Source organism: Calidris pugnax, unplaced genomic scaffold (assembly GCF_001431845.1).
Source record: "Calidris pugnax isolate Ruff unplaced genomic scaffold, ASM143184v1 scaffold17, whole genome shotgun sequence".
NCBI lineage: Eukaryota > Metazoa > Chordata > Aves > Charadriiformes > Scolopacidae > Calidris > Calidris pugnax.
In genome coordinates this window covers 1,733,672-1,758,123 of record NW_015090794.1, presented here as the reverse complement: position 1 = coordinate 1,758,123, position 24,452 = coordinate 1,733,672, and the positions used below count along the sequence as shown (strand labels likewise).

The 24,452-nt window shown below is 49.0% G+C and overlaps 1 protein-coding gene across 1 annotated transcript in view; it reads left to right on the top strand.

Annotated features, from left to right (window-relative positions):
* The first annotated feature begins 23,865 nt into the window (after window positions 1–23,865).
* The window catches only part of CACNA1H (calcium channel, voltage-dependent, T type, alpha 1H subunit), a 150,267-nt gene continuing 149,680 nt past the window's right edge, over window positions 23,866–24,452 (top strand). The window contains exon 1 of the mRNA XM_014936167.1: window positions 23,866–23,982. Within this exon, the coding sequence (XP_014791653.1) occupies window positions 23,890–23,982 (93 nt within the window). The 5' untranslated portion in view covers window positions 23,866–23,889. The remainder of the gene's footprint in view (window positions 23,983–24,452) is intronic.

The window sequence follows — 24,452 nt, the reverse complement described above, 5'->3', positions numbered from 1 at the left end:
GGCCAGAGCTGGTCGAGTTTACAGCCGTGCTTGACCAAGAACTAAACCCTAAATGCTGTCGATCACTGTTGCAGCTTAATGTGAAAATGCCCATCAGCGCTCTGAGCAAAAAGCCTCTTCCCTGCAGCACCCTCAGGAGACAAACACAAACAGGAGCCAGTTCAAATCCAGATGATTTCTACCAAAATTTAAAGCTCGGTTCGCCGAGGCTCTCGACAGCCTTCACTCGCTCTGGCTGGTAACTGTCGCTCTTCATTGCAAACAACCATTTTATAACCATTTTTTTATGACCGTTTAACCAGAGGAAAAAGCAGCTCGCAGCCAAAAAACCCTCCGCAAGCTCATTTCAGCATCCAGGTCAATATTTGTTCTCCTTTGGCTGGCTGCGATCCTGCTCGGGTCAGGAGGAGTCTCTCCACAGACAGCAGCGGGCTGGGGGTCAGACCCCAAACTCCCCGAGCAGCCGGTGTCCCCCCCGGGAGCCCACGCTGGGACCCCAACACCCCCGTGGTGCTTCACACCTACCCTCTGCTTTGACACGCACCAGGCTGATGTCCGAGAGCTTCTTCCAGCCCTGCTTTCCCAGTTGCTTCCTCAGCTCCACTGGCGATAACACTTGCCAAGAGCCCGGGTCGGGCACTGTGCTCCCAGCAAAACGCCCTTTGGGTTTTCCACATGGAGGAGCAGGTGGACTAAGTTGGAGCATCCCCCTTGCTGAGCTCATCCTGGAGCCTCTCTGCCCACCGCAGGCGTTGTGGGTCTCGTTTGTGTCTGTGCACGCTGAAAAATAAATCCAAGAGGTTGAGTTTTATGCGTTTTCCCCAAAGCTTTGCTAACGTCCATGGGCATCCCAGGGCTGTGATCGTTTTTCCCCGTGATTTGCCAACACGCTCTTTTGAAAGCTGTAAGTGGTGCTGAGGAGGGGCCTCATTAATACCGAAGTGTGTTTATTAGACGGGGGAACCAGATGAGTAATTATCTCTCAAGGAAAGACCTTAGTTTGCTGCAATCTTTCCAAATAGCTTTAACTGATCTTTTTTTTTTTTTTTTTTTTTTTATTAGTAAGACATTGCTAAATAATTATCCTCTTGGAGACCTGGCTCATCAGGAGATAAGCTGATGGGCTGCAGCTCTGTCTCCTTTCCCAAACTCCACTGTTCCCTGCAGGCACATCCCCCACAGGGGGTTGCATGGGTCAACACGGGGACATGTCCGCTGCCCAACTCAGGTCAGACCTACATCTGATGAGCCATTGGGTATAATCACATCCCCTAGTCCTGTAAGTCCCCTTCATGCCAGTGAAATCCAGTGTGGAGAGCAGCATTGTGCCCTTCCCCATTGCATCATGGCCACCAACAGTATCTGAAACTGCCCCTGGGCAGCCCTCAGAAACCTTCTGTGTTTGCCAATGTTACTAATTTACTCCAGATAACTAGAGAGGGAAGTAATGAATTTCAGCTGTTTACCTCTTTAAAAAACTCGTTTCTGTTTAGACATAATTATCGAGCCACTTCTGAGAAAGGCACCATTGATTGCAGAGCTGAATTAGCATTTTGTTGCGTTGGCTCTGACAACCGCCTGTGCCGATACAAGAGCACTTCACGAACATTAACTCATTTAAAGTGTAAATTGCAACTCCTTTTTCATTTTCCAGCTTGGGACCTGGCTGGGGAAAGCTTTGCTCATGGCTTCTCTGAACGTCTTCCATTGCCTGTACAAACTGGAGAGCTGGGGCTGCCAGCAGGTGAAAGGGAGGGAGCGAAAATTCCCTGTTTTGAGAGGAATTTTGGGTGCTCTCAGCTCCAGGCAGTGATGCTGCAGGGTGAAAATTGCAAGGAGGGGTTAGAAATGTGGCTGTGGTGGTGGTGATACCACCTTGAGGCGGTAAAGACACTGAAATTCAGGGGGGGTTTCAGGATTGCTCTTGCAGCTGGCAGCCCGGGGCAGGTTGGGATGGCTGCCCTCAGCATCAGTGGGAACCACCAAAACCAGTGAACCTCCTGAAACAGCACAAGGAGCATCATGCCTGGCACAGGAGTTGTCTGTGGGATGGGGTGGGAGGTGGGTCCCTTCACTCCTCCCTCATCCTGCCATCACCCAAGCCGCTGCACCCAGGTTGTTTTCCATTAGTTACAAATTACAGCCAATAATCTTTTCCTCCTCTGCAAAACTTATTAAAGCCCAAGGAAGTAAAGGTTTATACAGCAGCAGAGTAATATTATTAGTTTAATCTCCAATTTTATGAAAAACAAGCCTGGTTTTAATAAAACCCCAGCCCTTTCCAGATAGCCCCCAGCGCCAGCATCAACCCAGGGTAAGCAATCAAGAGAACCTGGGCTGGATGAGGTTGATGCTGGCCACAGATTATCTCCTGTAGAGCTGTGCTTCCCAAGCTGGGACAGGCACTGCCAGTCCAGACCTGGGACAGAGCTGGAGTGATGTGCTCCAAGACTTGCTGCACCATCAAGGCACAGTCCTTAGTTCTTAAATTGCTCCTGAAGCCAGTTAGTGTTTTTGAACAGGTTTAATCTGATATGCTGTATCATCCACGTGTTGTTGCAGCCATTGGTGCCCTGGTGTGCAATGGTGGAGAGGGCACAGAGGGCTCTCCCAGCTCAAGCACCCCAAGAAATCCATCATTGCTTTGCCCCTTCCTTTATCTGTATTTACAGAGGAGTTGGGGGTAGATGTAAGCAGGCTCCAGTGCACAAAGCAGAGCCCAAGTGTGTTATCTGAGTCACTTTGTTCAGCCAGAAAGCTTCATTATAAATACTATGGTCTCTCCCACGTCCCACCATCGACACTGTTTTCCTCTCACCCTCTTCCTCTCCATCCCACATTCCCCAAAGCCGCATCCTGAGTAATGCTGTCCCTAATCCCTCCGATCCCTGCTTTGTGGGAGCAGAGCTGCTTCCTGCAGCCCCTGGCAGTTTGAGCCCTGGAAAATTGGGTTTTTCCCCAATTTGAGACAGCAACCCAGGCCTGCCAGCATCCCCCAAGCATCGCCCTGGCAGCCCCCGAGGAAACACCTACCCAGCCCCTCAGCTGGTCCTCCCTGCCAGCTGCAGCCATCAGTAACCACCGCTAATGATCAGGGGCTTAACGAAGCGTGAGGCAGCTGGCTGCTCTCCAACCTGGCCTGCTCAGGAGGGAGAGGGAGAAACCTCACTGATGTTTCTTGTGGTTGTAAACCCAATTTTCTTTGCTTGTCCCTACCCCTGGCTCTGCTCCTCTGGTTTGCAGCAAGGACCAGGACCCCTGTGAGGGACAGGGAGTCTCTGCACCCAAATGGGAGCATCCTCCTAGGGAGCCCTGATGATGCCAGAGGGTCTCCAGGCCATGAGAGCACTTGGGTCTGCTGAACTGAGGTAGGAGAGCTTGGGGACGAGGGTAAAAAGTTGGGGGACAAGGGGGTTAAAACTTTTCATCACCTCTTCCAGAGTTGCCCTCCAAGTGCCTTCTCTGCAGCTCTCAGGCTCATTCCTCATGTGTCAGGACAAGGCTGTCTTGTTTGGGTTGCAAACACTGCAGGGGGAATTTTTAAAAAGCTTTTTTTATTGCTGTGTGAAAAAAAAAAAAAGCAGCCCAATAACTTTTCTATTAATATCAAGCTTTGTAAGTCCTTTGTTTGGTTGGTTTGTTTACAAAATCTCTCATTTTGTATCTAAACTACTTGACAGTGTCCCTTTGAATATGTGTTAAAATAGATCTCGGTTTCATTCCACGCATTTTGGGGAGGATATGAAGCAATTTCACTTGTCAGCCGTGAGCAGGAGATGGATGGGGCCATTCCCCGATGGGTCGCCGTCCGGGAAGGAGGCGCGGAGCAGGAGCTGTGCTGCCTCTCGGCTTCATTCCTCTCTTCTTGGTGCTCAGTGATGCTTGTTGGGGTGGATCCGACTGGGGTGATAGGTTTTAAATGAAAAAATAATGCAGAAAGAGGAACCTTGTTGGGGGACCCGGATGATTTATGCACTTTCATGCCACGCTGCCTGGGTTTGTCTGACGGGCTCTCCAGCCTGCACAGATATTTGGGCATTGCAATGCGGGGCTGAATAAAGCTAGAAAGGAAAGTATCTCCAGCAGCATCCTTACCTCGAGGCCAGTTGGACCGTGCCAAGGTCGGGGGAAGGATCAGACCCTTGGTAGGATGTGCCCCCATGGGGGGAAATGTGAGCATCACTTTTTACTCACTGCTATCGCCCAGGTGTTTGTGGAGGTGCTTTCCAGACACAGATCTGTAGGTCTGAGGTTGGAGACTTGGCTTGTCCAGCATCTGCTGTCACCCGACCAGCTGTCCTATCTGGCCATGCCAGCACGGCCTGGCTTTTGCAAGCCAGGAAAAGATAACTCTGAGATAACACAGCAATGCATCTCCCTTCCTTCAGGATGCAGCTGGAGCCCCAGGCTGACTCCATTCTCTGGATTTCCCTTGCTCCATCCTGCACCATTCCCTTGGGGTCTGCTTCTCCTTCCCCCTCCCTTTGCCTCTGTTCCTCTTCACCCTGTTGCTTCGTTAGTAGTGGAGATGTTAATCAGCATTACAGTAATGAGGATCCTGGGTAAAGGGTACACTCAGCAGCACTGCCGGTGTCGGGATGCAAAAAAACTAATCCACAAAACTGAAACTAGGAGTGAGCCCTCGGGAGGGATTTCCAGTTGGTTTTGTACCAAAATGTAAAAAAAAAAAAAAAAAAAAAAGAAAAAAAGGTAAAAATTTGAGACTGTGGAAAAATCTAGCTCTCCATCAAACTTGGCTAGGCAAAGGGTGGTGGAGGTCTGGGTTAGCGACTGCACGTCTGAACCTTGTGTGGCCTGAAAATCTGCTGAGAATTGGCTCGTGTTCCCTCCGTTTGAAAGGGGTGGCCAGCACTCGTTCTTTTTTCTGTCAGCTGCATCTTAAGATCCAGTGTTTATTTATTTTGATAATATTCCAGTTGGAGGCAGAAGCAAGAGATAGCAGAGAGAAAAATTAAGACTGTTAGGGGCTTTTCCTTGCTTGCAAGAGCCTGGCCGTGCTGGCATGGCCGGCGGGGACAGATGTTAGGGTGACAGCTGGCTGCAGACGGCTGCAAAAGTCACTTCCAGGGACCTTTGCCCCTTCCCATTGCAGCATCCTCATCCCAGAGCCACTGGGCATCCCCTTGCCGTGGCCCTGTGGTCCCTGCTGTGGGATTTCAGCCCCTGGCTGGGTGGGAGCAAACATCTGGAGGGCTGTGCACAAGGAGATTTGTGGAGGCTCCCAGGATTTGGCTTGTTGGCTTTTGCACTTGAGCACAATTACCATTTTTTCAGCATTTTTCTAGCATGGCCCAGTTGTCAGGCATGGAGCGGTAAGTCCTGCTCTCTCCAGGATGCTGGAACAGCTCCCAGCCTTGATCCCTAGCAAAGGTGGGGTTCGGACGCTGCGTTGCTTTTATTAAGTTGGAGTCTGGCTTGTCTGCAGGGCAGATAAAAAATTTGCAGATGTGCCTGGAAAAGAGCTTCTAACCTAGAGATTCCCTCGCGTGGCCAGATACTTTCTGTGAGGAAAAAAGGAGTTGATACTGATATTTCCAACCCAACCCCTGTGGCTGGGTAGAACATGTTTTTCCATAGTTGGAGCGATAGTGTGATACAGGACAGAGGTAGCATGACCTGGGGAAATGCAGCATCTTGTTTCTGCAGCAACTGGCATTTTTTGGCATCACTTACCAGAGCACAAAATCACAAATGATATGGGGTTGGAAAGGACCTCTGGAGATCATCTAGCCCAATCCCCTTGCTGCTGTAGGTCCTCCTAGGAAAGCATCCAGGTGGGTTCAGAATGTCTCTGGAGACGGAGACTCCACCACCTCTCTGGGCAGCCTCTTCCAGGGCTCTGCCACCCTCAAAGTGAAGAAGTTCCTCCTCATGTTTAGATGGAACTTCTTATGGTCAATTTTGTGCCTATTTCCTCTTGTCCTGTCCCTGGGCACCACTGAAAAAAGACTGGCCCCGTTCTCCTGGCACCCACCCTTTAAGTATTTATAGGTGTTGATCAGATCCCCCCTCAGTCTTTTCTTCTCCAGACTAAAAAGACCCGAGTCCCTCCACCTCTCCTCGTAAGAGAGATGTTCTAGGCCCCTCATCATCTTTGTAGCCCTAAGATGATCGAATAGGTCAGAGCCCAGCTAGAGTCAGCAGTGGGTCCCACACAGAAGGATCTCGGTGCCATTGTGAGGGCAGTAACGAGGCACTTGCATGTTGGTTTTGTCATGGATGATGCAATGTATACATCACCACAGACCAGCATAACTAGATTTCTTCCTGTCCCCCTCTTCCATCCCCTTTGTGATAGCTGGTCAGGAGAGAGGTACTGAAGAGGGTATTTCCCATTGAGCCTGGAGATGACCAGCGGGCTTTGCCAAAAATGCTGGTAGTGAAATGTTTTCAGCAGAGCAGACTGTAGAGCAGAGGAATGGGGGAATGGATAGACTTCTCATGTTGACATAGTTACTAAATGCATGTGTGATCCATGAGTACTGCGTAGCTGGAGATACCGGGACTGGAGGATCCAGAACTGGAGGTGGATGCTTAATATCCCATAACCTCAAGATGTTAGTTATAAAATCGTCACATTCCTCAGTTTTACTATATTAACACACCATTTATGCATTCAAAACCCGCCGTAGCTCTGGATTCAGCTCCAGCAAGCCATGCTGAAATACAAGGACCTGGGAAGGCTGAAGGGACCAGCCAGGATGGTGCCGCTGCTGCCCGCAATGTGGGGCTTTGTCCCCCTGATTTCTGTAGCCGATCCCATGGGACAGCCCGCAGGCTCTTGGGAGGAGAGTTGGGGCCATTTCCCCATTTTTTGGGTTAGGCAGGTCTGGGATCAGTCGTTATCCCTGAAGTGCTGCATCCGAAATGTGCCTCATTTGCTTTGCCATTAAGGGTTGCATTTGTCATCCCAGCACAGGCTCCGGCTCAGATAAAAGGGAATAAAACTGAAGAGTTGTGCCAAGGAAGAAAAGCACATAGAGAGGATGAAAGAGCATTTTGGGTGAGATGCATGTAAATGCATTACTCATGCAAAGAAGCCATTAAAGATCATGAGGCTCACGGATACCACAACAGCGAGGCTGGCAAGTCCCTGGATAGAAAAGCCACAAAGAATATCTTTGTGAAAGGAGGAGAAATGTATTTATATTTGTATTATAACTGCTAAACCACAGGGAGAGCAGATGATGATCCGAGCAGCTCTCGGATGAATTCAGCCATCCAGAAACACATGTCCCTCTGTGTCAGCCCAAGGGAAGGGGTAAAGACCGATGCGGCCCTGGGAGTTGCCGGGAAATGTTTGTCCAGGCATCCAAGCCTGCATCAGGGACAAACATGGCTTGTTCACTAGGAATGAGCCCTCAGGAGGGATTTCCAGTTGGTTTTGGTCCAGGCCAGCAGCTCCCTAGCTCCTTTTCTTGGCGACGCAGTGGTGTTTCTGGCTGAGGGTTCGTAGGGCGCTGTGCAAAGGAGGCTGCGTGGCAGCCCTAGGTTCAGGTTCAGCTCCCATTTGGGGCAAAGGTTCAGGTTTCAGATGCTCCATTATTTCCTTGGGTTCATTCAAGCTCAGTTAGGTTCCAGTGGGATGTATCCAGACCCCACCGTTCACCAACTAATCCAGGACAGGAAGGAGGGGAGAAAGTGCTGAAGCATCCAACCAAACCCAAGTTTGTCAGGGGAAACCTAAACATACAACATAAATGCTACTCTAGCAATGTGAGGGTTTGGGGGATGGTGAGAGGGTTCAGAGAGGAAGGTTAACTCCCAAGTCCCTTAAACCACACTGTGACACTTCCATGAGCAGCAGCATCCTGCACTGGGATGCTGCAATGTGTCTTCTCTGGCACTCTAATGTCCTCAGCTGGATGGGGACCCTGTGCTGCTCTATGGCTTCCCCATCACCTGCCTAAGCCCCGAGCACTTCCCGTGACAAAGCAGGTCGCTGAGTCGTTAAGATCCTTTGCCTCCTGAGATTATTGTAATTTGGGGAGTTATTACATTGCAAACGTGGGACACGGAGTTATTTAAAGCAGTAAGTAGAAAATCACTAGCTGATAATACAGCTCCGTTTAAATTTGAGCTCATTTAAATGTCAGTCTAAACTGCCCCTTGAATCAAAGCTGCTTAAATTATTCTGAAAAATAATTGCCTCTGTTCATCAGAAGAATGTGCCATGGATCCAAGTGCAACATGAAGTGTTTGATTGGAGATTTGATTTTATTTTATTTTCCCCCCTTTTTTTTTTCAATATTGCAGTTAGGAAGAAAAAAGAAAAACCCAACCATCTTTTCTCTCCCAGTAATACTCTGTTTTAACGGAGCAGGTCAATCCATCAAATTCAGTACTGAGATAGGTAGGTTTTATCTGTCCCTGATGGATGCTGCTGCTTATGCAAATCTGTCACAAGACTCTGGCTGCAGTGGCACTCGGCTCTTTGGGAACAGGACTTCAGTTTTCTGCAGCTGAATTAAATTATGCAGCTGTCCTGACTGAGAAGAACGAGCGTGGAGGTTGTCTTGGGGCAGACCTTGTGCTTCCAGTGTGGGCACGGTCATTCCTAAAACTCAGCGTTGTAGCAGATACGGTTCTCAGGTACAGAAGGTGAGCAAGCAGGGAATGCAGAGTGATGGAAGGTACCAAAATCCCACCTGCTTATAATGGACGCAACTATTATTGTCCTTTATTTTTGCCACTTGTTGCCTCAGTCAGCTCCATACACACCTGGGTCCATGGAGACCCCAGTTCAGGGTCCACCCCGAGGGCTCAGCTGGGGTTGGGACAGGGACCCATCTGGTAGAGCTGTTGCCGTGTCAGGGCTGCTCACACCCCAGGGAGAGGGAAACCCAGTACCATGGGGTTGGCTGAACTGCTGCAAACGCCCGGCTGTGCTCTTTTACTCACTCAAAATTGGGCTGGACCTCTTTGATTTTGGATGCATTGAGGTGTTTGGCAGAGGCTGAAAGACCTTCCCAAGGCCAGTTTGGCTGTCCAGACCCTGCACAGAGACCGATGGGGCTGAGATAACTTTGCTCACTGAGCTCAAGCAGGAGTTGGGAGTCACAGTGAAAACATCTGAACATCATCAGTCAGGTTAAAAGGGCATTTCTTGTGCGCATCAGCCACGCTTCTTGGACCTATTTGTCTTCCCCAGCGCAGCACATGGTGGGAGCAGATGTTACAGACAATAAGTCAGAAATATTTTGCCGTTTTGAAACCACCCCCCGAGCCCTGAGCTGGCGATGCTGCTGTCTGCCAGCTCCTCAGGCGGGTTACCCTTTCCTCAGCCCCCGTGCACTAAATGCAGTGCCAGACAGTGGCTGCAATTGCAGTCATGGAATGTTTTCTCCCCTTCACTTCCTGAGAAACCCCGGGAAGGATCATTAGAAATGTCATGGGGTAAATCCATCCAGGACCCGTGTGGCTGAATGGCCCTGCTGGGCTGGCTGGGCGGGCGGTGGGTGCCCATTCCCTGTGCCTTTCCTTCCCCTGAGAGCAGCTGGGAATTGTCCATGGGGATTGCCGGGGTGGCTGGCCCTGGTTGGGATGGATTTTGTGCCCATGGCAGTGGCAGGATGGAATCCAGAAGCTATCAGAGCTCTGGGCTGCGGCAAAATCTGTTTCTTCCTCTAAACAAACCTCATGCCCTGTGTGCATCCCTGATTTTTACCTTTGTATTAGCATTTCCCAATTATTCAATGCTTTCCAGCTGGATGGCATTTGGCTTTGCTGTTTATTGACACTGGGGACCACAGCGTTGACATTATTGCTACCAAGTGACATTTACATGGACACCAACGTCATATTGATATCAATAATGGCAGCTAAGTTTGGGACACAGCATTAACTGTGTGAGGCAAGAAGGGCAGCTTCTGTTATTGATGCTGATAGTTTAAAAAAAAAAAAAAAACACCAAAAAACCAAAAACAAACAGCAAGTTTTAAGTTCAACTGACCATATTTCTGGCAAACCCATTGCTGGGCTGTGAGAGCTGGTCTTGCTGAGCAGCCAGGACTCATGGACCTGCCGGGTGGTGATCCCAGCTGCAAACACATGGGAGCCAGCCCAGCCGGGCTCGCTGCCTCCCTTCCTATCAGCTTCTCCTGCCCTGATGTTGACAGAATTGATTTTTCTCTGTGCTGAGGTTTGTTCTGGTGTGCCCGAGCCTTTTGCTACTCGTTTGTGGTGTTTGCTCCGTGATTCATCCCCTTCCACCCCGGGGCTGGGCAGCAGGACTCTGCTGTGGTGCTGAGTCCTGTGTCACGGGTCCTCCCCACGCCCTACCACGCTGGTCCTTTGCTCATCCTGTCCCCACAGACCATTTGCTTCACCATAATCATCATTATTATTATAATTACTACTACTACCATCATTAGTATTATTACTGTTATTTCTCTCTCTATGCAGACTGTTTTGGCTTTACCCAAAAAGCCTGTGAAGTTCAGCCCGAAGCTGCTCAGCAGCCAGTGGTTGGATCCCAATAGAGGATGAGGATGCAACCCTGCAGGGAAAATGCTGGGTCATCAGGCAGTTGGTGTCGGGGCAGGTTTTGAGGGTGTCACTGGTTAAATGACCCCCCTGGTGAAAGCCAGGCAAGGACAGGCAGGTTGGAAGCCAGAGCGATGTTGTTAAAGCCTGATGTCCCTCCTCAGCACTTAAATACTTCATACTCAGCTGTGGGAGAGCCCCAGCACTTGTATAATTCATGCTCCGAGTTTCTGCCTTGTTTGTCATCAGAGCAATCATTACTTTTAACCGTGGCTGGTTCTCCTGCCCGACACGGACACCGGCCACACTGGGAACCCCCGTGAGCCTGGCTGGAAACGGGCAGAGATGGGGCAAATTCAAGCTAAGAAATCCCCCGCTGAGTCGTTGGCTTCTCCTCAGGGCTGATCTTGTTTGCCTGCAAATATTTAGAAATCCCGGATAAAGGCTGTGGGGCACATTGAATTTAAAAAGGCAACAAAATTTTAATGCGAGTGACCCATTTTTAACATGAAAAACACCCGCGTGAAGCGAGACAAGATCAAGCCGATGGAAACGTCCCTCTCTCTGGGTGCAGTTTGGCTCATTAAAGCAGGGATCAATGCTGATAAAAAAGTGAAATATTTAAGACTTTTGAAAACACCTTGGGCTACTCTGGTGCTGTGATGAGATGGATTCTGGCTGCCGGCTGCTGGGGGGAGGTTGCCCTCCAATGGGTGTCACCACATCTCAGCTGGGACCCCGATGTCTGGGGCTGGTTTATGGAGGGAAATGTCACCGAAATGCAGCAGAGTGGTTTGGTTTTTTTTAAAAAAAACTTGACCCTTTTTAAAAAAAAATATCTTGAGCCAATGCAGCTGAATTGTCGTAGAAATGAGAAAAAAAACTCCATGGCTGCTCTCTAAGCCCTTGCAAGCACCATGCCTTGATGGGATATGAATGGTGTGTAGAACGCCTGAAGCATTTAAGGTAGAGAAGAAAAATACTTTTTTTTTTTTTCTCTTTCCTGAGAATTGGGTTAAAAATTCTTCCTGGAATTATTGCAGCGTGGGGTGTCTCAGCACAAAGTGAGTATCAAGGAGCCCATGCCTGGGAAACACAGGCTCTTTCCATGGCCAAGCACGGTGGTGTTGAGCTCACTGGTCCCTCAAGAGGTTTTTCTTGTCCTCTTATCATCTAAAGACCATTTCCCAGTATCCCCAGGGTTCCTGGGGCACATGGCACCTTTAGTCCCACGCAGCTCTGTCTGTAGCTGAAGTGAAGGACAGAGGTGAGAAAAAGTACAGCTATTTCTTTTTCACCATCTTTTATCTTTTGGCCTTTTGTTTGCACCTGAAAACTTGGAGGAGCGTTTGGGTTTGGATGAGGTTGGAGTGAGGCATCTGCTGCCTGTACAGCAGCTGCACGGAGGTTTGCAATCCCCGTTTGAAGGGTAGGAGAGACCTGTACCTGCTGTGAGAGCGTTACTCGGAGCAGTTGATCCAATAATCCCTGGAGTGAGACCCACATCCCCACAAGTGATATTTCCATGGGAAATAGTAGTCGTCATCCTGCTAATGCAAACACAGCCCCAGGTCCTGCTGTCCCTGCTTGGGTGATGCCAGTTATTCTGGCCTGGGAGGTGGCTCAGGGGGCTCAGGATGGGGTGCAATTTCTCCCTGACACCCACCCCAATTTGGGAGACTGGCACGGGGCTGTGTTTTGTCTCCTTTGGCTTGTACCGCGCTGTGTGGGTGCAAATTGGGCTTGCCAGCAGGAGCACTGGCCCTCAGAAACCATCCCTCCAACCTCTCTCTCTGCTGATACTTCCCATCCGTAAAAGGGGATTTTTCTTACCCACCGCACAGGCACTTCTGCAAAGTTTAATTTATTTCCTTGCTTTTTCTTGTAAAGCACTTTTTCCCTGGCTGGATAGATGAGGCAGAGAAGACAAAGTCATCCTCTTCTCTTTATTTTCAGGATTCCAGCTGAGCTTGGCTTCCCAAGGGCTGTGCTTTTGAGGCAGGGAGTTGGTGGAGCAATTTAGCTGAGCGCAGGCTGGGAATGGCATGCATTTTGCTAGAGGCACACGTAGGGAAAAGGCAAATGGGATGCAAAGGTGATGCATTTCCAGGGGTATTAGAGCCCTGAAGCAGCTTCATCTTTGCACTGACCTTCCTCAGAAGGGGACGCTGCAATGTTTGTCACCTGCGTGGTCCCCTGCGGGTGACAGCTCTTACTCCTCAGCACTGAGGGCACAGGGGAAGGCTGCTTCCCCTCCTCAGTCTATTTTCTTCATCAGGATGTTGGTGTAAATGGGTGATACCGTGCTTGGTCCAGACCTGCTGATGCACCAGCTGCGTGAGGCCAGTGGTATTTGCTCTGAACCCACTTGTGTGTCTCCCTGTGCGAACAGGACGTTTGCATTTACCCACAGACAGGAAAAAAAAAAACAAAAAAGCAGAATAAACCCTCAAAACGCTGCCCCATCGCTTCATTCGATGTGTGAGTCGAACTCAGCGAGGGTAGGACCGGTGGCAATCAGATTGTGACCCACATCTCCCCCATCCTCTCCCTGTAGCCCCCTCCCGCATCACCCACCACCGAGCAAAGCTGGCACGGGAGATGTTTAGGGCTCAACCTCCCACCTGGGGTTCACCCCCCAGCAGCATGGTTTCGGGAAGCCGAGCTGCAGCCCCCAGTTGCCATGACACTGAGCCACCCCCGAGGATGCGGCTGCGGCTCTCTGCCCTCCCTGACCCGTTTCCCCGAGTTATTTGGCGTCTCACCCACGCGCCCGTCTCTCTCAAGCAATTACCTGCTCTGATTGCCCACCCTCGCATGTCACTGCTTAGGTAGGTGCTTATATGTATTTTAATCAAGTGAGTCACGCAGGCGGAGGGGACTAGGCAAAACACCGTTCCTGTCCTTGTCTCCTTGCTGGGTAAATGATGGCTGGGAATTCAGTGAGCATGAAACACTCTCGTTTGGGTGGGTTTGGTGGCTGAATAGGTTGAGATGTGTTTAGAGACCACTTGAGTTTATTTCGGGTGCAGTGATAGGGACTTGAGCTCTGGCCCCGGCCCTGAGATCTCCATGTCCCATCGTCAATCGTGAACAGCACCTTTGAATTATTGAGGCTTTGAATAACTGAGGGGTTTTATCCATGAAATATCCATGGAGATGAGATCCATGAGATATGAGAGATCCATCCGCGGAGATGGCAGGAACAGAGGCTTTCCTGGATGGTCTGACCCTGCCACTCAAGGGCTTCAGAGTAGTTGCCACAGGCAGGACTTTATCCATGAGATATCTCATGGATCTTATCTCCATGGATATGAGATATCCATCCGTGGAGATGGCAGGAACAGAGGCTTTCCTGGATGGTCTGAACCTGCCACTCAAGGGCTTCAGGGCAGTTGCCACAGGTAGGAGAACCATGCTAACCCCAACTCCTGGCATGGTCAGGTTCCAGCTGCAGAACTTAAACTATGTAAGATGGTGTTTTCCATCATATAATAGAAACAAAAATTCAGAGGGCAGCTCCTGAGCCAGCCTGGCACAGCACCGCTGTACCAAAGTCCATTTATGTCACTTTAATCAATACAACCTTGTTTCCTCTGGGGGCATCTTGGAGCAGTTAAGGATGCCTTAACGACACGCTAAATCCATTTGCTATCATCACCCTGGGCATTTACAGGCAGTAATTTCACACAGGCAGGGGCGGTGATGTTTCCAGGGTGATGCATGCCGGCGGGGCTGACGTGGGGAGGTTTTCCTGAGGGTTTGGGCGTTGCAATGGTTTGCGTTGCCTTGATTTCCCTGCTGAGCTTGTTTGGGAGGTAGGAGATCTGCCGGGACAGGTTTGTGCTGGGGGAGGCAAGTGGCAGGGAACAGCAACGGTGGCGATGGGGGTTTTACGGATCCTGGTTTGATGCTCGAAAAGCCCCAAGAACAGGGGGGATTAGTGTTGCATCGACTGAGCCGCATCGGGGAGGCAGCGCGAGCGCGTGCACCCCTCAAGGTGCTTTTGTGCCTGTATCATCCTTTTTAGTTTGAAGTTTAATCCCCAATAGCTGGGACTTGCTGCATCGCCTGTCTCGTAACAGCCTTACAAAGCTGTGACAACAGGCAGGGAAAAATGAAGCTGTCGGACAAATGACACATGACAAGGAGTTGGAGTTAACTGCTTTTAAATTCATTATGGCTCCGAAAGATTGAGCAAGGTGAATGATTTAAGGTGCATAATGAGATGGATTTAGCCTCTTTTTACTGCCGTTGAATGATCTGTGAACAAGCTTTGATCTCTGCGTTACAGTCGCTACCAGGATTTGGCAGTGAGGGGGGTTATTTGAGGACCCCTGGCCACTTGCGGTGGTGGCTCGGTTGCACACTAGTGACTTTTCTCTGGCAGGATAAATGCCAACTTCTCAGTGATTTCAGAGCAAATACCTTCGGGTCTGCCCAGAGTGCCAAAAGCAAGGAGGAGGTGTTCAAAGGGCACATGGGCAACCGGGGGGCTGAAGGCAGCCACTGTGCAGAAGGTCTCTGGCTCGTGCAAGGGTCTTGGGAGCTGCAGGAAGATTTATGCATTGTGTGATGACAAACATCACGACAGGGAAGTCTCCCAACTTTGGGATGCCCTGGCTGTAGCACTTATGGCACTTCTGGGAGGCCCAGGGCTGTAACCTGCCATGCTTCGGCCAAAAAATGTCTAGCAAGACTGGATCCAGGAGCTCTGCCCCAAGATCAGCTCCCCCATCTCTGACTGTGCAAGGCAAAGAGAATTATTCACAATTTGGAGGAGAAAAGCACATCCTGTGGTAGCCCAGCAGAACAGCCTGTTGCTCAAGGTCCATTTAGGGCTGGTACCGGGTTGGAGTCCCATTATGGTTATTTTATAGCAAACTAGTGGGATGCAAATATTCCAGTAACTCAGGCTAATCCTTTCTTAAACAACGATTCTCCGCAGTCAGCCCCATCTCCAAAGACATGTGCCAACTTGGTGTCTTTCGGGCTGAAATATTACTTCTGGTCTGCATGTTTGTGGTGCTGTTGGGGAGATATATATTTCTGAAGTGCAGCTGCCTCATTTTGTTTTACAATTCATAAGCAAACGAACCCGAATGATCCAGTGCAGTATGGGCACTAAAAATAGCTTTAATCAATCAACTTTTTAAAAATAAGAATGTTCCTTAAAATTATGCCAGCACCAGCCAGCGCTGCCTCTTGGGAATTTTATTCTGACTCATTTTTCTTCCAGTTCTGTTCTTTCTTTTTCTTTCTTTTTATTTTTTTCCTGCTCCTATTTACCAAATATTGTTGAGTTTGGGCTGTTTTTTTGTTACTTAGAATACAGGGTGAGGTGGATATTGGAGACTTTTTTGACAAAGCTATTTTTGTCACTGGTGGCAGGCAGGGATGGGAAGCGTTGTTGCTGTAATTTGCTGGTATTTGGGCAGTGCCCTGAATACTGGTAAAACAGTCACTAGGTACTTTTAATTCAGTATTTCTACACTGAAGTAGCTTCCCACCCCTACCCAAACCTTTCAGGGTGGCCCATCCATCAGTCAGAAGAGATGGACACACAGACACGGTGGCCGTGCCCACCTCATCCCCTACTCTTTCCCCATCCCCTGCTCTTCCCCCATCCCCATCACCTTTTCCTGCAAGTCCTTCGATGCTCCACAGCTTTTCAGAAGCCTCGTTGCCATCTCATGAATGGCTGCTTTCTGGTCTGACCGAGCTGGTGGGCATCCTTGGGGTCTGCTGGACCACTCAGGTGGAGGATGGAGCCCCTCTCCTCTCTCCCCAAGACTCTCCTGCTGGAGCCACTTGCACTCCTGCCGCTGCCGGGGGGACAGATGCCACGTTGGATGGTTTAGAAGCAGATGCTCAGGTTTCCCATCAGCCTCATTCCTAAAGGCAAATAAGGCTGTGATTTTGCAAAGGAGGAATTACACACCCGAGTCCTGCTGCTCTCCGATGAGCAGTACGTACCCAGCTCACCAAGAGCGCTCTGAAAATCCCAGTCTCTTAGATGTGTGTGTATATATATATATGTGTATGTGTGTGTATATTTAGTGCATTAGTCACATCTTAGACTATAAAAACTGAAACTTCAGTTGGCTGCTTCTTCTGTAAACATATGTTCTCTTTGCAACGATAACTTGGCTTTTATTGCTTTGTGTTATTCCTCCGCATTGTGTGCAGTACGTACAGAAATGATAATGGTAATAATCACAATACTGCCAAATCCAAGCATTTATAATAATGGGTTAAGTCTCCAAAATCCCCTGACTGGCTTACAAATAATAAGATTATGTGAAAATAGTAAGTGCCATGATCTTGTCTTGCTGCTTTTCCGTTGCTGGGTGGCTGGGCTTTTGGCTCCAGCTTCTCTCCAACATGAGCACTTAGAAATGAGGGGAACTTTTAACTGAAGCCGAGACTGATCCCTTTGAAGGACCTGGGAATTTGAAGCAGCATGTCCTTCATCACGAGGCATGGGATGAAAGCAAGGGAGTTTGTGACACAGCGGTAATACAGTCCCGGCATTTTTTTACTGTGTTTATTGGAGAAATATTTTTAGAAGGAGAGTGACGGACCGTAGAGATTATCTCCCTGAAAACAGGGAGGCACAGACTGGCCGAACTGCCTAATGAAGGAGGGCGATTGCGTTGTGGTGCGTCTGAGCCTGACCCGTACCCACGTCACGGGAGGTTTCTGTGCAGTATTTGGAGTGGGGAAATGACTGATGCAAAGTGAACAAGACAGAGACCAGGGCTGCAGACATGGCAGTCTGCCCTGTACCTGTGCAGTTTTAAAATAGGTATTGAAAACCCAGCTTTTTAACAAGACAAGCACTTTATTTTTGAGTCTTCATTTTTATATTCAAGATTTTTAAAGAAAATATTAGACCTTGACCTGCAGGCTAAGAAATCCCCTTATAGCGTTGTGTAAATGCATAAGGACCCGAAAGTCTTCTAGAAACAGGAATTATCCACATTGTTTTCCTGGCCAAAAATGAAACAGAGATCTACGTTGCATCTTGGCAGTTAGTTTTACATTTCTTTTTGGGCCAAGAGTTGGAGGTTTATGGAACGATGCGAAGGAGCTGAGGGATGATGGGTTTCGGTTTGGCATTTTCAGTTCAGCAGCATCATTCTTTTCTTCTGCCTGCAACCACCCATGTCATGGTCTACAAACCATCTCCAGAGGAGATGGAGCCATCAAGCCTGGCTGGGGCTGGTCTTCCAGTTTAATTAGACCCATGCCAAAACCAGTTGAACTGAACAAATATAAAGCTGTGAGCTCGGTGAGGACATGGCTTATTTCTGCTTTTGCTCAAGTTTGTTCTGTTGACATAAACTTAATTCTTTTAAGTCTCTTTTGAAGTTAAATGTGAAGGTCTGACAGGAAAAAAAAAAACGTTCTCTCTCTGGGTTTCATCCTTGTGACCCTTGGGCAGGTCTCTGTGCCACCAGCCAGAGGTGAAGTGGTGACACTGGGATTGCCCGGTTCCTCTGCTCCTCGGTTTGGGGTCTGAGATTGGCAATGCAAAACATCACAAGTGAACTGTTTTAAAAAGGGACAGAGGAAAAAAGAAAGTTATATCAGAGGCCAAATGCAAACTTGTCTTCAGGAAACACTTGCAGCATTAAGAGAACTTCTTGATGCTATGAAATGCCATGCAGGCATCCTCTGCATGCTCTGCATCCTGAGGTGCAAAGTGACTCTGATGTCCACCTCTTGCTCTGGACCCACCAGACACAGTTCTCTCTCTGGGTTTCATCCTTGTGACCCTTGGGCAGGTCTCTGTGCCACCAGCCAGAGGTGAAGTGGTGACACTGGGATTGCCCGGTTCCTCTGCTCCTCGGTTTGGGGTCTGAGATTGGCAATGCAAAACATCACAAGTGAACTGTTTTAAAAAGGGACAGAGGAAAAAAGAAAGTTATATCAGAGGCCAAATGCAAACTTGTCTTCAGGAAACACTTGCAGCATTAAGAGAACTTCTTGATGCTATGAAATGCCATGCAGGCATCCTCTGCATGCTCTGCATCCTGAGGTGCAAAGTGACTCTGATGTCCACCTCTTGCTCTGGACCCACCAGACACCAGTTTTAAAGACATTTTTTTTTTTTTTTTCTGTGTTTGTTAGCTGGATTCCTTAATTCATCAGCAAGACTCTCATCTCCCAAGGACATTACTGATGGAGGAGCCCTGTCAAACCCCACTGCTGGTAGCAGAGGGTAGGGGCTGCTGATGGAGGCAGGAGGTGCTGGGAGCTCTTCCTCTGTGCAGGACACATGCACAGCCCCTACACAGCTGTATTTTGGGTTGCATCCTCCTCAAACACATCCTCTGGCACTGATACCAGTGGCTAGGTGATGTGGAGCCCATGAGTGGCCACCCAACCTTAGCTCTCAGCGTTGGGCTCCTGCCATTCAGTTTGACTGCTGGAAACACTCGAACTTTTCTTGAGCAACAGCTTCATGACACCCTTGAATTCCCATCTCTCTTTTTAAATCGAGTCAAGGCCTTACCAGCTAAACCGGCACGGTGGAGGTCAGCGGGAAAAGTAGGTCTTGCCCACGCTGAGGCATCTTCTGGCAACCAGAGCTCTTCATCCTCAAGCCACTGGTCCTTGCCTGGAGGTGATTTCAGTCAAACTCTGTGAAAAGCTGCCCAAGAGCATCAGCATCAGGAGAGCATCAGCCATTGCACTAAGAGCAGGTGGGGCCAACGACATTTTGGGGCAGAGCCTGGTTTCTGTGTTGCCACTTCTAAACTCGAATGGTAGATTTTAGTGTAAGAGACTGTGTTGATCCCGCAGCGTGGGGCTGTACAGCCGGGAGCAGCCCCCCCATGGGGCTGGCAGGGTCTGCTGCTCCCCAGAGCCCACCCGAAGGGCACTGAGGGATTTGAGCTCAGCCCAGATACACTGGAGATGTCATTACCCGGGAATTTGTGGCAGAGGAAGAAATATTAAGCAAATCTTGTGCAATTATCTTTGCCTCCAGCGGTTAGTCTAGATCTCCCCTTTGCATCTTTTTCTTTTTAGATCTCCTCGTCGCAAAGTTGGCTGCTTTTAAATTGGGTGGTGCTTCGGTGGCCTTGAGAGCAGCAGTTTCCATGGTAACTCAGAAGTACCCGTTTTTGCACAGTCACGGTTTTAGCGGGTCGCAGCCACCGCTGCTGCCGGACGACCAGGAGGGTCCCCAGCCAGTCCCACCCCATCCCAGCTCCAGCAGAGCGAGAGCCACTGCCATTGGGAGTGCGAGCAGGAGCCCCACATGGCTGAGTTTGGTGTCACCATCCCTCACCTTCCTTGACCTCCTGGTTGCAAAAAAGCCGGGCAGGGTGTGTGACAAAGCTGCAGGGTCACCCATGAGCCGTCCTGTGCCATGGGACTTCTGTGTCCAGCCAAGTCTTTGCTGTTTGTGCTGGCAAAAAAAGTGTTGGGCTGCTCTCAGACTTTTTTTTCAGCTTTTCCTCACTCTTTTTCTCTTCTGGGCATTTGCCCATCATTAGCAGAATGGGCTTTTTCTTTCTTGATGGGCATTTCCAAACCAGCCCAGGCTCCGTGTGAAGGATGCTGTGAAAAGATGTCCTCTATAATCCCACCATCCCACCACCAAGGGGATGCAAATCAGCATCCCTCCTGCTGCCCAGGGGTTTGCTTTGGAGCATCTCCTCATGGCTGCTGAAGGTCAATGGTTTATGGGGGGACTCTGGGAAAGCAGCCGGACAGGGGTTAAGCACAGCTTTTGGGGCTCCTCCAGAGCCAGAAGCAAGGAAGGAGGGAGTGAACTGAAATTCCCTTGACTATCTGTGCTCTGGAGGGAGGGGGGATTAGTCCCATTAGGGCAGAGCACTCGGGGTAATCCCGCTTTTGAATTAGGGATTTCACTGTCATTAATCTGATGTGAAAATAAATAGGGCAGGAGCTTAATGCCTCTGAGGGAGCCACAGGCATGGGAGGAGAAGGTGGGCTGGAAGGGCTGAGCAGGGACAGGACTTTCAGCTCAGACCCCACCAGCCACATCCCCTCAGGAAGGGTTTGGGGACAAGGGAGGACAGGAGCATTGACAGGAGATATCTGAGCCCTGACCGGGGTCTTTCTCCTCCCTCCTCCAGTCCGTTCTCTGGCCAAAGCAAAACTGTTGCCTACAGTGGATTTTTCTCCCACTTTTTCAGCCTTCTCTTCAAAGACAGCACAAGTTTTCTTTTGTCTTTTTTCTTTCTGCATGAGGCAGCGTTGCCGTTTTCCATCTCGCAGCTGTGGCTGACCCTTGCTGACTACACTGACAGCCTCTAAACGTCTGTGACCACAAAGCTAAGGGAGAGACTTTTTTTTTTTCTGTTAGAAAATTAAAACAACTCTTCTGGTGTCCTGAAGGACACTGAATTTGTCTTTGGTGTTAGATGGACAGAGGACAGCGGTGGCTCTGCCTGTCTTTAAGGAATCAGGGCACTCATTTTAAGTCCAGTGATAGTTCTTCTCATGCAGGTGGCTATTTAACCATAAAAACCACAATTAGGTCATTTAGAAGAAAGAAGTTTCTTAGAGATGTGATGAGCAGAGCATCTGAACAAAAGTCCAGGGTAACTGGGCAGAACAGGGCCTTTGCCCCACAAACATCTTCAGCCTTAGGCTTCAGTTACTCCGCTGAAATCAAAAATAGGGGCCAGATGCCAGATCCAGAGGACAGGCAGGTTTTCTGCTCAGAAATTTTTCTTTTTTACATATTTGTCATTTTGCATCATGATGAGAGTGATCTGAGCAGCAAACGGGCACCGACCCAGAATCCAGAAGAGCCTGGGATGTGGGAGACCCTGGCATCCATCAGGGTTTCCCATGCTCCTGAGGACTCCCTTCAGCAAGGGCTGTGTCTCTGCCTTTCTGGAGACAGATTCTTCTATGTTTTATGCAAAAAAAAGTGTGTCTCAAGACAACAGAATGTTACCATCAAAACTGGTCCACGACAATGATTCGTTTGTGACAAATCAGTGTTTTCTAGTGGAAAACAAAATCTAATTCTTGACCAGTTCTGCTAGAAACAAGGGCTCAGGCAGTGGAGAGCAGGAGGGAGAACAGTAACGCAACCAGCAGCCCTTGGTGGATGGGGGATGCAAAAGCCTTATCACTCCTGCAGCAGGGAAAAGCCGAGGTTTACAATTCCCCTTTGCTGGAGCAGCCAGAGATGGAGCCGGCACAAGCCCAGGGTCAGTGTCCCAGGGCAGGAGGGAGGAACAAGGTTGGAGAAATAAGGTAGAGGTCCAGTGTGCTCCCCTCCTCCAGGGGAAGCAGGAGACTTAATTCCTCAGCACAGTTATATATTTTTTTTAACATTTCAAAATCCACATGTTTTTATTTTTTTTACTTTAAAGGAAAAAAAAAATTCTCCAAGTGTGATAAGGGAAATGAATGCAACTGCAGGCACCCTGGGAATAGCGCGGGAGCCGTGTTTACAGGGAGTTCTACATGAATCCCATCAAGCAATGCAAATATTGTAAGTAGGATGTGGCTACGGGTTGGGCTTTGTTTGGGTCTGATGGGGGCTGTTTTCTCTATGGAGCAGGATTACCATTCTGCTTCTAATTAGGCAAAAGTGAAGGGGATCCAAAGAGCCCCTAAAGATGTCAAAAATCAGAAAGAAGTCATAGAAGGGAGGGAGAAATTAAAATAAACCAACATTGGTATTTCAGCGATGCACAAAGCCTCTGGGGCTGTGGCCAGGAGCTTTGCCTACTCCGGGTCCTTCTGCATCGCTGACAGGGTGACCTGGGTTTTTATTTCATTTGTTTATTTGATATAATGCATTTCCATTTTAGACAAGTAAGTTTCCAAGTCTGACGTATTTGGTCTCCAGCTCTGAGGTGTTCCTAGCTCTGAATTTTCAAGTTAAAGCCCTCACTAAAACAAGAAGTGGTTTGGGTTCAGGTTTTAGGGAGGCTGCAGGACCTTACCCACTGATTTCTCTTTTTTCTTTTAACCTGGATAAATGAGAGCGTGCGTGCTAAAGTAGTTTGAGATTGCAGCCCTGCACTTACCTAATCTTATGTTGAGATAAATCTTACATTTAACTGCTAAAATGCCAGATAAAATACTTCTAAAAGCAGCAGGGATAAATATGTTAGGTATTTTTGTTCAGGTTTCCAGAGCAGGGCAATTGTTGTTATCAGAAATAAGACAATGTCTACGTGCTTCTTTCTCCAAGATTCCTTGCTCACATATGCTTGTGTGTTTGAAAGCATAAAGGTTTATTCATACACAGATGTTTCCAATTATTTTCCTAAGAACAGTTCTCTCATTCATGCTTAATTTGTGAAACTCCTGTTTACTTCCCCCAAATCTTTTTTTATTATTTTTAATAGTCGTACCAGACGCAGTAATTGTAAGCTCTGGGCCTTTTTTGCACTGATGCAAATCACCACTTATGCTTTGAAACCGTTAATGTTAGTGTGGTTGAGCACTGGTCTGTCCTGTAAGAGAATACAGTCTTTTTTTTGGTGGCTGGAGACATCCAGCCTTGAGCCCTTTCTGTCCCTTTCCAAGTCTGTGCTGTGCACCCTGGGTCCTGGTTTACATCCCATATCCCAACATGCTGCCATCATGTTTGGCCCTACCAGCTTGTGTCATGATGTATAACCATAGCTCCTTGAGACCTAGAATCTGGTAGGAAGGAGATCTCCTGCATTCAGCATCTGCTCCCATGACTTGAGATGGAAACAAGGAGAGCAGCCTCACTGGTTGGAGCAAGGAACCAGGCACAAGCCAGGTTCTGGTGGTGTCTGAATTAATTAATCTTTCTTTGTCTTGCTTTCTTTAGCTTGTTAGTGAAAGAGTTAATGCTAGTGGACCTGTGGGGTGATTCACTGGTAAAACCCTTTGAGATCTGGAGATGAAATGTGCTGTGGGAGGAGGACAGAGGCGCTGTGCTCTCGGCTGCCCCTGGGCAAGCATTAAGTACAGAAGAGTATGGTGATGTGGAGGACTTGAGATAGAAAGCACCTGAGATGGAAAGTGTAGCCACGGGCCTGGTTGTGCTTCTCTCACTTTGCTGCTGTGTAGGAAATGAAAGGCATCCTTTGTCCCTTCATCTCAAAAGGAGAACCCTTCCTAAGGCCCCCTCCTCAGTTGCCAAAAACTTCAAACCTTAGTAAATCTTCGATGTTTTTCAGTGTTTTCTTTTGTGCTTGTGGGCGGAGTGAAGGCTTTTTGATAAAAACTTCAAACCTTAGTAAATCTTCGATGCTTTTCAGTGTTTTCTTTTGTGCTTGTGGGAGGAGTGAAGGCTTTTTGATGTGTAAATAGAGTGGTGCTTCATCTTCCCCCCTCCCAATGGCCACTGAAGAGTGTTCTCCTTAACACCCTCCTCTCACCTGGTTCGAGCATGTCAGCATGCTGGTCATCCTCTTGAACTGCGTCACCCTGGGCATGTTCCAGCCTTGTGAGGACGTGGAGTGCCAGTCGGAGCGGTGCACCATCCTGGAGGTAAGGATCCCATGCTGCCTCGCTTGCCTGGGGTGTGTTGGGTGTGTTGGGGTGGCCATCCCAGGAGCTGGGACCCCCATCTTGTCCCTTTTCCTCAGGATCCAGCCATGAAAGCCCTTCCCATAGGGATGTTTTCTCCAATGCAAAATCTGTCCTCCAAGGAGACCTACTGCCCAGCAAGATCCTTTCTCTGCACAACCAGTAAGGGTCAGGGGGCCCCAAAACTGGGCATCCAGCTCCCACTGGAGGTGTTGAACACTTTTTAGTTACAGGATAGCCAGTGCTGCAGGGAATGTGTTGCTCGCAGTCAGTTTGTTCCACCCCAGCCAAATCGCTGCCGACCTGGGTTGCCAAGTGCCAGGATAACTGACCTTTGGGAAACGCATACACGTACGAAGCTCACAGATCCTTGTTGGCCACCCCAAGCTCGGTGGGGCATCACGCATGTCACTTCATCCCTCGCTGTGTCC